The following is a 12346-nucleotide window of genomic DNA, read 5'->3' on the forward strand; positions in this document are numbered from 1 at the left end:
AAAGAACGATACAAAGTTTAGAGAACCCCATGTTTGATCAAAAACCATAGAAGTGATCAAATAAATATTAATTGAGGTGGCATAAATTTGCCGCTGCTGTCACTATCGATTAAGTAAACAATAATGTTGTTCTCAGCTGTCCATGCCACATTGTCACAGAAACTAAGATTTTGGCATATTGATGTCTGCACAAGAGCACAAATAGTGCCGTTGTCTTTCCTTATTTTTTGTTGTTTTCATGATTCTCTTTTCTTAGAGTTTATTACATAGTTAGTCCCTGTGGTTTGCACAAAGTAACATACTTAGGTACTAATAGTTTAAAATCACATTCTAGGGTATTAACTTTTCATTTTGTAACGTTTGGAGGTATTAACGTTATTTGTAGGTTTAAAATCACATTCTATTAGTACTTAAGTATGTTATTTTGTGCAAACCACAGGGACTAACTATGTTAATACCCTAGAAATTAATAACTCCAAATGTTACAAAATGAAAAGTTAATACCCTAGAAGGTGATTTTAAACTATTAGTACCTAAGTATGTTATTTTGTACAAACCACATAGACTAACTATGTAATTAACTCCTTTTCTTATATAAAAAGTTGTGACCTTTCAAAAAAAATATAAAAAGTTGTGTTTATTATGGTTTGTTCAGTTCCACTGGTGATTAGATCATAGTTTTTTTTTTTTTTTTTTTTTTTTTTTGAAGCCAAAGTTGAAACAATTTAGTAGACGTGTACCGAGGTAAATTATGAGTCAAAACCTGCAAATATTTTGATAGATTTGTTATAGGTTGATCATTTGGTACATTTTATTTAATATAGGTTGATCATTTGGTACATGATGGAACCCTTATTACTTATTTGTGTAGAAGAAGAAAAGAAACAATGGGAACAAGGATATTGGTCATGAGGCAAATATGGCCTGCGATTCTTGTTCATATCTAAAACTGAAGGCTTTGGAATCATCGGCACATGAAACGAATATGCCTCTAATCCTACCTTTGCTTATGAAACTTGCTAGAAGCTGACTTCCTCCATAACTGGAATCTTGTAGTTGCCTAGTTGGTGCCAAAAATATTAGAGAAGAAGACCGCACATGAGCCTTAAAACTGTCAATGTGTGCTGTGCTGATCCATGCTAGCCTAATGCTCAAGAGATAAACAAAATAGACCACAGAATTCGAGTCTTCTAAACTCATTTTATTGCAGCTCAAAACGATGAAGATGATGGATAATTATGAAAACATGAATACATAGGAATGAAATGGAAAGAGTAGAAGAGGGATGACAAGTTAGAATTTTAATTTGTTACCTATTGAATTACCTGAAGGTTCTCTAAATGACTACAGTTATGCTTGCAGCTTAATTTGTTTCATCTGTTCACCACAACCATATTATTTTCATCACAGATTGATCTTCAAGGTTTTCATGTACTCTCACTTATTTAGCAGCATGCATGGTCAATATTCTTGTGTTTGACATGTGTGTCAATTGCACAAAATTAAGAAAAAAGCCCATGTTCTGTCATATGATACCGACTTCTGTGCGTCTTTGTGACCATATATCATGTATAAACTTTACTCAAAGTTATAATCACAAGCAAGACTTGTAAGAACTTCACTAGTAGATAAGATTATAAGAATCATTTGTACACACATACAATCTTTCGCACCATACTGACAGCCACAAAGAAACACAAGTACAAAACATGATATATACATATATATATAAACACACACTAAGGGTGGGCAGCCAACAAAGCTTGTGACTGCTTCTCGTAGCGGAAACCTAAAGCCTTTGAATCATCTGCAGACCATACAAAGATCCCACCAAGCTTCCCATGGTTTCTAAGCCTGCTACATGCAGTAAAAAACCCGTTCTGTGGTGCTAACCCTCCACTTCCATCACTGATGAAGCTAGCCAAGATACTACCACCTTCGTAATTCGAACTTTGTGTCTGAAAATAGTTCATAAACTGAGAAACAGTGGTCCCCTTATCATATGCATAAAACTGGAAGTTGACATAGTCTATTATGTGACCGTAACTTTTCCAAAGAGCCAAATAATGGCTTTGAATGTCATCATCATCATATGGAGCTATAGACGCAAACGATATGACCCCATTGTTCTTGAGGGTGGTTATAAGTTTCCCGATGCACTCAGCAAATGTTTCAGGATCTGCATGAAAATGCTCGTAGTCGATATCAATCCCATCTAAATGATACTCTTGGATGATGTTGGTGAGTGAAGAAACCGCGTTAGAAACCCATGAATCCACCGAAGAAGGGCTAAAGTAACAGCTTCCTCCATTCACACTGTCACCTCCCAAGCTCAAAGCTACTTTGACATTAGAATGTTGGTTCTTGATAGAAGAGACTTGAGAAGGGCTGAGATTATCGGTGTCCCAAAACACGTTGAACTTTCCATTGGTCGGGGACGAAGAAGATGAAGTGGTGTAATCGATTGCAAAAGCAAGTATGTAGTGGAACTCGACATTCGGGTTGATGGGTACATCTGAAAATTTGACATTGTTGAACTCTGCTCCGATATATTCGCGAAAAATGTCTGATTTTGATGCAGAAGGTTGTGTTGATGCCATGGCTACAAGAGCTAGTTGAGCGAAAAGAACAATGTGAAGTTTAGAGAAAGCCATTTTGATCAAAGGGTAAATTGTGTTGAAACTTTGAGTATTGATGATGGTCAAATGTTGGAAAACAACAGTTAAATAGGAGAGATTGTTTTGCAAGGTAACTATAGTTTGAATTTGGTGTCGTAAGTGTGTTGTTGCTTCTAATTTGAATATTAGTTTGAACTTTGAAGTTAAATCTGCAAGAAAGAAAAAAAACAAGAAAGATGTCTCTTTTTTACTTCTCTTTTGTCATTTCTTGGGTATTTTCACTATTTTGGTGAACATGTCTAAAAATGCAATCATTATTTTTAAAGATTGTTGTTAAGGTTGTAGCTTGTTCACATAACCCTAAAGATTTTTTTTTATTCTTTTTTGTATTTTTCAAATTAAACACCTACAAAAAATGAATGACCAATGTATACTCTGTATGGGTGTTCATCAAAATCCATTTTGTGGTTATTCGAATAGGTTTCTTGATGTAGGATTTTTTGAAAAATAATTAGAATTATCGATTCTGATTTAGATTACTAGATTAGATACAAAAATACAAATTATAGAAAAAAAAAAAACATTAAGTTCATAATTCATTTCAGGTTGATTCTAAAACCAATATGTTTTTATTTATATAAAAAAAAATTAATTTTAATAATGGAAACTATGATTCACTAAGAGGTATGTTAGAGTTTGATCATATGCTAAATTTTATTTAAAAAAAACTGAAAACCAGTTGTATTGATTCAGCTGCTATTATCTTATTACTTGTTTGTATAAAATAAGAAGAAACAATGGGCATAATAAGAATATTGTGTTAGGTATCGGATCAGAGTAGGCTCAAGCGGAAGCGAAACAAACACACGCACACTAGTAGAAAATAAAGAACATGAGAATTTACGTGGTTTGGTCGAGGTGACCTACGTCCACAATTAGCAACTATGGTTTCACTTTTATTAGGTGCTACAAAGATTAAAATTTCATCATGGGTATTTATGGAACAAGATTAGGGTTGACTGCTTAGTTAACAAGTTACCTAAGTGAGCCTAAAACCTAATTAAGGTCGGCTACCAAAGCCTACGAACCCAACAATCTCCCACTCGGAAGCAGTGCATAGTCCACAAAGTGCATCCAAGCAAACCTATCACCAGTAACTTCAGTAATCTTCACATTCAAGTCCTCCAAGCCTCCAACACTAAAAAAAAAGGCTAAAACTACAGTCTTCCAAGCCTCCAATTCAACAACCTACGATTTCAGTAATATCCTCCTAGTTGCAACCATCCTTCTCATCAAGTACCTGAGAGACCAATTGAAGCTCCCACGAGCTCCAAACCAACAATTTTACAAGACCCAGCCGTGAGCCATGACTGAAACCGCTACTAACCCATTATCTGTCTCAACCGGCTTGCACACTCCACCGAATGCAGAGATACACCGAGAATCAATACCACTCTCCAAGTTCAGCAAGAGTTAACCAAGAGAGATTTTATCAATCGGAATATCGGTCTTGAAAACCCAACAGTTTGTTTAACTGAACCAAAAGCTCTAATCTCAATTGTTAGGTATCAGATCACAATAGGCTCAAGGGGAAGCGAAACAAACAAACACACCCACGCACTAGCAGAAAATAAAGAACACAAGAATTTTCGTGCTTCAGTCATGGTGACCTACATCCACGGGTTGCAACTAGGGTTTCACTTTTATTAGGTGCTACGAAGATTGCAATTACATTATGGGTATTTATATAACAAGATTAGGGTTAAGTACTTAGTCAACAAGTTAACTAAGTGGGCCTAAAACCTAATTAGGGTCGGCTACCAAAGCCTACGAACCCAACATATTGATCATGCTGCCAACATGGCCTGAGATTCTTGTTAACATCTAAAACCAAAGGCTTTGGATTCATCTGCACACCAAACAAATATGCATCCAAGCTTACCTTGTCCCTTCCTTCAGTTTTCCGCAGGCATCAAAGAATCCATCTTTATGAGGTAAACCCAATTACCTAAGTTTCCTTTTCTTATAAGACTTGCCACAAGTTGACTTTATGCATAACTTGAAGCTTGTAGATGATTTTAACTTCAAGTTTATTAGGTGCATAAAACTGGAAGTTCACATAATCAATGATATGCCCTTATTTCTTTCATAAATCCAAGTAATGACTGTTAACAAAGTCATCTTTTTTTAATGAGGGGGTACAAAAGCATTTTTTATGTTCAGGATATTTTTTTCTTTTTTTTTTTTTTTTTTTGACAGAATTAGAATTCGAATGATTAAAGAAATACAATGTGCATTTCCGGAACTTTGGAATAATAATAAGTCGTTTCATTGTCCTCATCATGTGAGTGGAAATGCTCATAGTCAATATCAACACAATCCAAGTTGTACTGCTTGATCATGCTAGTTGATGAACTAACAACTCACTTATGTTTTTTGTTAGTAGTCTGCCACCTGTTGATGCAGATTTTGTGTCCGATGCTTGTCGAATAGATTAGTTATTATTTTACGCTGAATTTGTAATAGTTAGTGAAACGGTCTATCGAACATGTATAGACTCGCTCGTTTGAAGTGGTCAAACGAGAGGGTTATTCGGTTGACCGTGTGTTGTTGCAAGACAAGTTATGGTTGTTAATGTTGGTGTCGAAGGATAAGGCATCGAAGGATTGTTGATATCCTTCGATGAGCTCGAAAGATACCCATCGAAAGTTGAAGATGGACCTCGAAGGATATGGTATCCTTCGAGGCATGTGTGTATCTTTCGAAGACTGTCTGATCGAAGGATGATGTTTCGACCAGTCAGTCTGATCCTTCGACCTGCAGCCTGTGTTTGGGTATAAGTACCAACACCTTGTCTTGTAAAACACAAGAGTGAGAGCACAAGTGTGTGCTAGAGAGTGAATGGAGGTTTGAGTCCTCACCGGGAGAAATCACCACTTGATTTCTCCCTGGATGTATACTTCTTTGGTATTAGTTCGGTTGTCATGTAACCGGGCCGACTTGTAATGTTTACTACCGGATTAATACAAAGTTTGTTTGTTATCATCTCTCTTATCTCTTCCATCTTTGAACATAAACATAAAATCACGGTTTCGGTCCCGAAACCTGGACCTACAATTGGTATCAGAGCCATGGTGCCCGATTTAGTAAAACTAACCGTTTACTAAGTCACATGTGCTCTAGATCTGTGATTTTTGTGGGTTTTTGTTCAAGATGTAAAAAATGGTGAAAATGAGAAAAACTCAGATCTGAACCCGAATATTCAGATCTGTGATAAAACGAGTGTTGGGTTTTATGTTTTTCTCCTAAAAGTTCAAGTTTTCTTCATCAAAAATTGTGTACAAAGTGTTTCATCGCATCTGCAAATTTTCCCAGGTCCCTGTGTTCATGATGTTCTTCACATCTTCATAGTTTGAAGGATGTGAAGAACTTTGAAAGATCAGGTTGCTTTTTCGAAAGATAAGTTCCTTAGTCGAAGGGTTATCCTTCATTGATTCGAAGGATCATTCTTTGTTTCGAAGGGTCAAGTTCCTTTTGAAAAATCAGTTCTGATATGACAGCAGCTGATGTTTGTCAGATCCAGATCTGACATGTGCCAGAAAAGTCAACTTCACAACCTTCGAAAGATCAAATCTGTTCGAAAGACAGAAACTGATCGGTGAAGCATCTTTCGAAATATGAATCATCTTTCGAGACCGAAAGATCTGTGCTCGAAACCCCCAACAACTTCGAAGGATACTTTATTAATTAAAGTGCACCGCCCAAGACACTTGTTGTTTGCTGTTGGTAGTCTCGGCCCAAGTCACCTCCTCAAGTGACCAATTATCATCAATCAGGCCACCGCCCAAGACAATTGACTGTCATTTTTGTTGATAGTGGCACCGTCCAAATAGGCCACTAATAAGTGTTTGTTGGCTGTTGATCACCGCCCAAGGATCACCTCCCAAGGCACCGCCCAAGGATCATCTTTTCCAATTTCGAAGGATCAATTTTATATAATGCCCAATTAATAGTCAAAGTCCATAAACAAGTTACGGCCCAAGTTGAAAGAATTACGGCCCAGATTACTTGTTTTGTTTACAACTTCCATTTAGTCAATGTTATTACATCATCATGACATCATCATGATGATGTCATGGTGAGGTGTAAACGGGAATGGGTTTGTGGCACTCCGTGCTTCGCGTGTCGAACTCTGGGACGCACGACGGAGGAATGTCGTGACGTCGGGCTTGAGCCGGACCTAACCGTGTCAAAACCGAGACGAACCGAGCCGAGTCGCGTCCACACAAGGTGTATCAAAGTGAAAATCTAGCGCCTAAAGTTATATTTTGCTAGATTTCTCTATTGGGCCCCTTTTGGTGTGAATTTTGGGCAAAGATAAAAAAAAAAAAAAAAAAAAAAAAAAAAATCCATTGGAACAAAGGTTTTTGATGCAGAGTGGAGTCGGGTGTTCGCGAAGATGATTTGAACCGCGCTTCTAAATGTCAACGTCAAAATTCGTATGAATTTGGGAGCGTGCGGGGTGATGCAGCATGATGAAAACAAGAGATGATGAAAACTTGATGTTTGAAAAATTGTGGGGTAGTCACGGTTACCGATGCGATGTCAAAAATGGTAACGCGACTATAATGGGCCAAAAACAACACGATATGTTCGCTTCCGCGCATCAAAATTTATGATTGTTACCGGTTATTCGGAAATGTTCGAAAGGATTTTGTTTATTGTCATATTCTCGCATTTGAAGACGTACGTATGAACCTGGAACGTCTATACCGGTCCTAACGAGTTCACAAAGACTTTGGTCTTTGGGGGAATACAAGTCAGATCCTACGGGGTACCAGGGGACGTTCTTATTCAACTAGATTATGCAAAGAAGAAAGTCATGTTCGTGAATTTTCGGAACCGAGAACAGTCAATGAAGATTGATGACAGTTCCGCTCAGTGGAGGGAATTGGTGAACATTTGACGACAGTTTCTTTGAAGTGGAAAGAATCTGTTAAGGTTTAGAGATTTTACCAAAGAAATGGGGGGATAAAAATTTTCAAATGTTGAATTTCTTCGGTAAATTTCTAAACGCAATCACGGGTGGTAGAGGTTGTGATTTTCAGGTGATTCAAACGATTCAGCGTGGAATGTTTTGCACAGACACTTGAAGATCAAGACTTGATGCAGTTGTAAAAGAATGGAACCCTTATCAAATGCCGGTTGGAGTATTGGAAGATCAGCGGAAGATCGGTCAATTGAGTCCTTTGAGGAAATTGCACAACACTCAACTCGGATGCGCGCACTCTGAGGGGGAAATCTTATACAATGAGCATCAAGATACTACCTACCTGGATCATCGGTCAAGGGGGAATTCGTCAACACAGAGAAGATGATTACTTGACTAAAGATCAATGATTGCAGTTGCATTTTCAGCATTCGACAGCAACGGACAAGGGGGAATTTGTTGATGCAGATTTTGTGTCCGATGCTTGTCGAATAGATTAGTTATTATTTTACGCTGAATTTGTAATAGTTAGTGAAACGGTCTATCGAACATGTATAGACTCGCTCGTTTGAAGTGGTCAAACGAGAGGGTTATTCGGTTGACCGTGTGTTGTTGCAAGACAAGTTATGGTTGTTAATGTTGGTGTCGAAGGATAAGGCATCGAAGGATTGTTGATATCCTTCGATGAGCTCGAAAGATACCCATCGAAAGTTGAAGATGGACCTCGAAGGATATGGTATCCTTCGAGGCATGTGTGTATCTTTCGAAGACTGTCTGATCGAAGGATGATGTTTCGACCAGTCAGTCTGATCCTTCGACCTGCAGCCTGTGTTTGGGTATAAGTACCAACACCTTGTCTTGTAAAACACAAGAGTGAGAGCACAAGTGTGTGCTAGAGAGTGAATGGAGGTTTGAGTCCTCACCGGGAGAAATCACCACTTGATTTCTCCCTGGATGTATACTTCTTTGGTATTAGTTCGGTTGTCATGTAACCGGGCCGACTTGTAATGTTTACTACCGGATTAATACAAAGTTTGTTTGTTATCATCTCTCTTATCTCTTCCATCTTTGAACATAAACATAAAATCACGGTTTCGGTCCCGAAACCTGGACCTACACCACCGAATTACGTTTTTTAGATGAACGCGAAGAAAAGCTAGTATGCGAGTCGTGGACATGTATCACATACATTTGTATATGTATTCACGGAAAAAAGTCTTATATACGAGCAAAAGTATATGCACGGCTGTGGGGTGGCGTGTGTAAAAAAATGTCCTCGAACTCTCAAAGCAAGAGGACAATGAGACTGTTGGTTACAGGCCCCTATCACACACACACTCGTATGTATATAAATAAGAAGAAAATGTGCAGAGGATTTGCTTACTTTATTCAATTACAAAACAAGCTATAAATAGCCGACATACACCCAAGAACCAACAGATATAAAAGTCCACCATAAAAAATGTGGAGTCAAACAACTAACAAGTCTAAAAGCTACTGACTCTTATTAAAACATGTGGGTAAAAACCATTTACTCTCGCCACTACTCCAACCTACTAATTCTTCATTAAAACCCGGTCAACTTGGACTATTTCTTTATTCACTCATGCACAACATGCCACTATCCATCGACATGTACCCATTAAACCGTACTTGACCCGCAACGTGTTACACGAGCTGACCCGTGACCCGTAAACTAACCCGATTAACCCAACAATCACCCCCTTAATCGTGGTTTGTTTACGCCATTCACACACAGTAACACTGGATCGCTTTCACCTCGAACTATCTTGACTTTTTTCCGGACACGCGATCTTCACCTCGACCTCCACTGATCACGTCCAAGTCTTCTCGGTTCAACCCAAATCAACTTCACCACACTTGTAACATGTCACATGGCATCCCGTTGGAACCGTTCACTAACATCACGACTTATCATGGATCAACGACCTCTCCCCAGCCATATCCAAACCCACCTGATTGAACTCCAACGCCATAATGTTACACCCTGTTTTTTTTTCTTGACCTTTTACCGATCACCCTTATTCAAGAGGCTCTCCACCGACAAAGAAAACAAGCCACCCGCTTCTTACGTTTTCTTTCACCTTGCCAAACGAACTGCATCCAAAGCCACCTGCTTTGACGGATCCCTTACGCCCGTTTTTCACGCACAAACGTCGGTCTCCTCTTATCACGAACAACCGATCAAGGTACCCGTTCTCACCATCTACTGTTATCACCGGTTATATACCAATCGCGCAAACCCGTAACTAACAACCGAACAGCCTAGTATCTTCTTCCTTTAAACATCGCTAACAGCCACGAACACCGATGTTCATCACGGTCACCCCCGTCATCTCAACCGGTTCTTACCCGCAACAACGGCTAACCTGAACACCATAACATCTTCGTCTTCCGCTGTTAAACAACCCTGAAACAACACATTCTTTTACGCCTGCCCTCCACCGACCGACCGACACACCCGCCGGCGGCGGAGGCTTCCTCTGATCTTCAAACCCGCTTCTCAAGCCCTAGGCTCTGATACCAAATGTTGGTTACAGGCCCCTATCACACACACTCGTATGTATATAAATAAGAAGAAAATGTGCAGAGGATTTGCTTACTTTATTCAATAACAAAACAAGCTATAAATAGCCAACATACACGCAAGAACCAACGGATATAAAAGTCCACCATAAAATGTGGAGTCAAACAACTAACAAGTCTAAAAGCTTCTGACTCTTATTAAAACATGTGGGTAAAAACCATTTACTCTAGCCACTACTCCAACCTACTAATTCTTCATTAAAACCCGGTCAACTTGGACTACTTCTTTATTCACTCATGCACAACATGCCACTATCTATCGACCTGTACCCGTTAAACCGTACTTGACCCGCAACGTGTTACACGAGCTGAACCCGTGACCCGTAAACTAACCCGATTAACCCAACAGAGACAACTAGAGGAGACAATGGCCGCAGCTCAAAGGCTCGAGGTAAAAAGAACTTATGAAAACAATGTGGATATAACTCTATCACATACATAAAAATAATAATAATAAAAAAAAAAACCCTCTACCTGGACTTAAACTAGGCAGCAAGAGTATAGAGAAACAATAATAAAAATAAAAAATAAAATTAAAAAAAAAACCCTCTACCTGGACTTAAACTAGGCAGCAAGAGTATAGAGAAACAGATAAAAAGGACCTTTGAAATCCTATTTTTTGGCATATGATCCTGACTTCTGTTTGTCTTAATGACTATTTATAATAAATTAAACGTTACTTAAACTTCTGATCACAAAGAAGATTTATAAGCACTTCGATCACTAGTATATAACAATCATTTTCACATATTGTACACTGTACAGACACAATCTTTGGCACCATAATGACACCACAAAGAAACACAAGTACAAAACAAAACAAAATATCAATACTAAGGATGAGCAGCCAGCAAAGCTTGTGATTGCTTCTCGTAGCGGAAACCTAAAGCCTTTGAATCATCTGCAGACCATACAAAGATCCCGCCAAGCTTCCCTTGGTTTCTAAGCCTGCTACACGCAGTAAAAAACCCGTTCTGTGGTGCTAACCCTCCACTTCCATCACTGATGAAGCTAGCCAAGATACTACCACCTCCATAATTCGAGCTTTGTGTCTGAAAATAGTTCATAAACTGAGAAACAGTGGTCCCCTGATCGTATGCATAAAACTGGAAGTTGACATAGTCTATGATGTTCCCATAACTTTTCCAAAGAGCCAAATAATGGCTTTGAACGTCATCATCATCATATGGAGCTATAGAAGCAAATGAGATGACTCCGTTGTTCTTGAGGGTGGTTATAAGCTTCCCAATGCACTCAGCAAATGTTTCAGGATCTGCATGAAAATGCTCGTAGTCGATATCAATCCCATCTAAGTGATACTCTTGGATGATGTTGGTGAGTGAAGAAACCGCGTTAGAAACCCATGAATCCACCGAAGAAGGGCTAAAGTAACAGCTTCCGCCATTCACACTGTCACCTCCCAAGCTTAAAGCTACTTTGACATTAGAATGTTGGTTCTTGATAGAAGAGACTTGAGAAGGGCTGAGATTATCGGTGTCCCAAAACACGTTGAACTTTCCATTGGTCGGGGACGAAGAAGAGGAAGTGGTGTAGTCTATTGCAAAAGCGAGTATGTAGTGGAATTCGACATTCGGGTTGATGGGTACATCTGAAAATTTGACATTGTTGAACTCTGCTCCGATATATTCCCGAAAAAGGTCTGATTTTGATGAAGCAGCTTGTGTTGATGCCATGGCTACAAGTGCTAGTAGAGTGAAAAGAACAATGTGAAATTTAGAGAAGCCCATTTTGATCAAAAAGTTGATTGTGTTGGAACTTTGAGTGTTGATGAAGATCAAATGTGGGAAAACAGCAGTTATATAGGGGAGATTGCTTAGAATAAAATTTTGAATACGGTGACCTATGTGCTATGTGTGCTTCTGCTTGTAGAATAAAATTTTGTGTTGATGTTAATTCTGCAAGAAAAAAACAAGAAAGATGTCTCTGATTTACTTCTTTTTTGTCATTACTATAACATTTTGGTGAACACTTCTAAAAATGCATTCATACATCTTTTAAGATTGTTATTAAGAGTCTAGTTCCTCACATAACCTTAAAAGATTTTTCTTTTTCAGATTAAATACTTACATAATGGATGACCAAAGTAGAGGGGCGGATCCAGGGGTATTTT

At 38.6% G+C, this 12346-nt stretch overlaps 2 protein-coding genes across 2 annotated transcripts; both read right to left on the bottom strand.

Moving 5' to 3' along the window:
- Window positions 1-1739: 1739 nt before the first annotated feature.
- Window positions 1740-2654, bottom strand: LOC110923273 (chitinase 2). The gene has a single exon (XM_022167437.1). The coding sequence runs from the start codon at window positions 2652-2654 to the stop codon at window positions 1740-1742; it is 915 nt and encodes a 304-aa protein (XP_022023129.1).
- Window positions 2655-10991: 8337 nt separating this feature from the next.
- On the bottom strand, window positions 10992-11948 carry LOC110942648 (chitinase 2). Its single transcript, XM_022184423.2, has one exon. It carries the CDS (start codon window positions 11907-11909, stop codon window positions 11049-11051), a length of 861 nt encoding a protein of 286 aa, XP_022040115.2. The 5' UTR covers window positions 11910-11948; the 3' UTR covers window positions 10992-11048.
- Between the last annotated feature and the right edge of the window lie 398 nt (window positions 11949-12346).

Source organism: Helianthus annuus, chromosome 5 (assembly GCF_002127325.2).
Source record: "Helianthus annuus cultivar XRQ/B chromosome 5, HanXRQr2.0-SUNRISE, whole genome shotgun sequence".
NCBI lineage: Eukaryota > Viridiplantae > Streptophyta > Magnoliopsida > Asterales > Asteraceae > Helianthus > Helianthus annuus.

Excerpts from the sequence above, each read along its gene's own strand:
- LOC110923273 (XM_022167437.1), bottom strand. The coding sequence starts at position 2,654 with ATGGCTTTCTCTAAACTTCACATTGTTCTTTTCGCTCAACTAGCTCTT.
- LOC110942648 (XM_022184423.2), bottom strand. The coding sequence starts at position 11,909 with ATGGCATCAACACAAGCTGCTTCATCAAAATCAGACCTTTTTCGGGAA.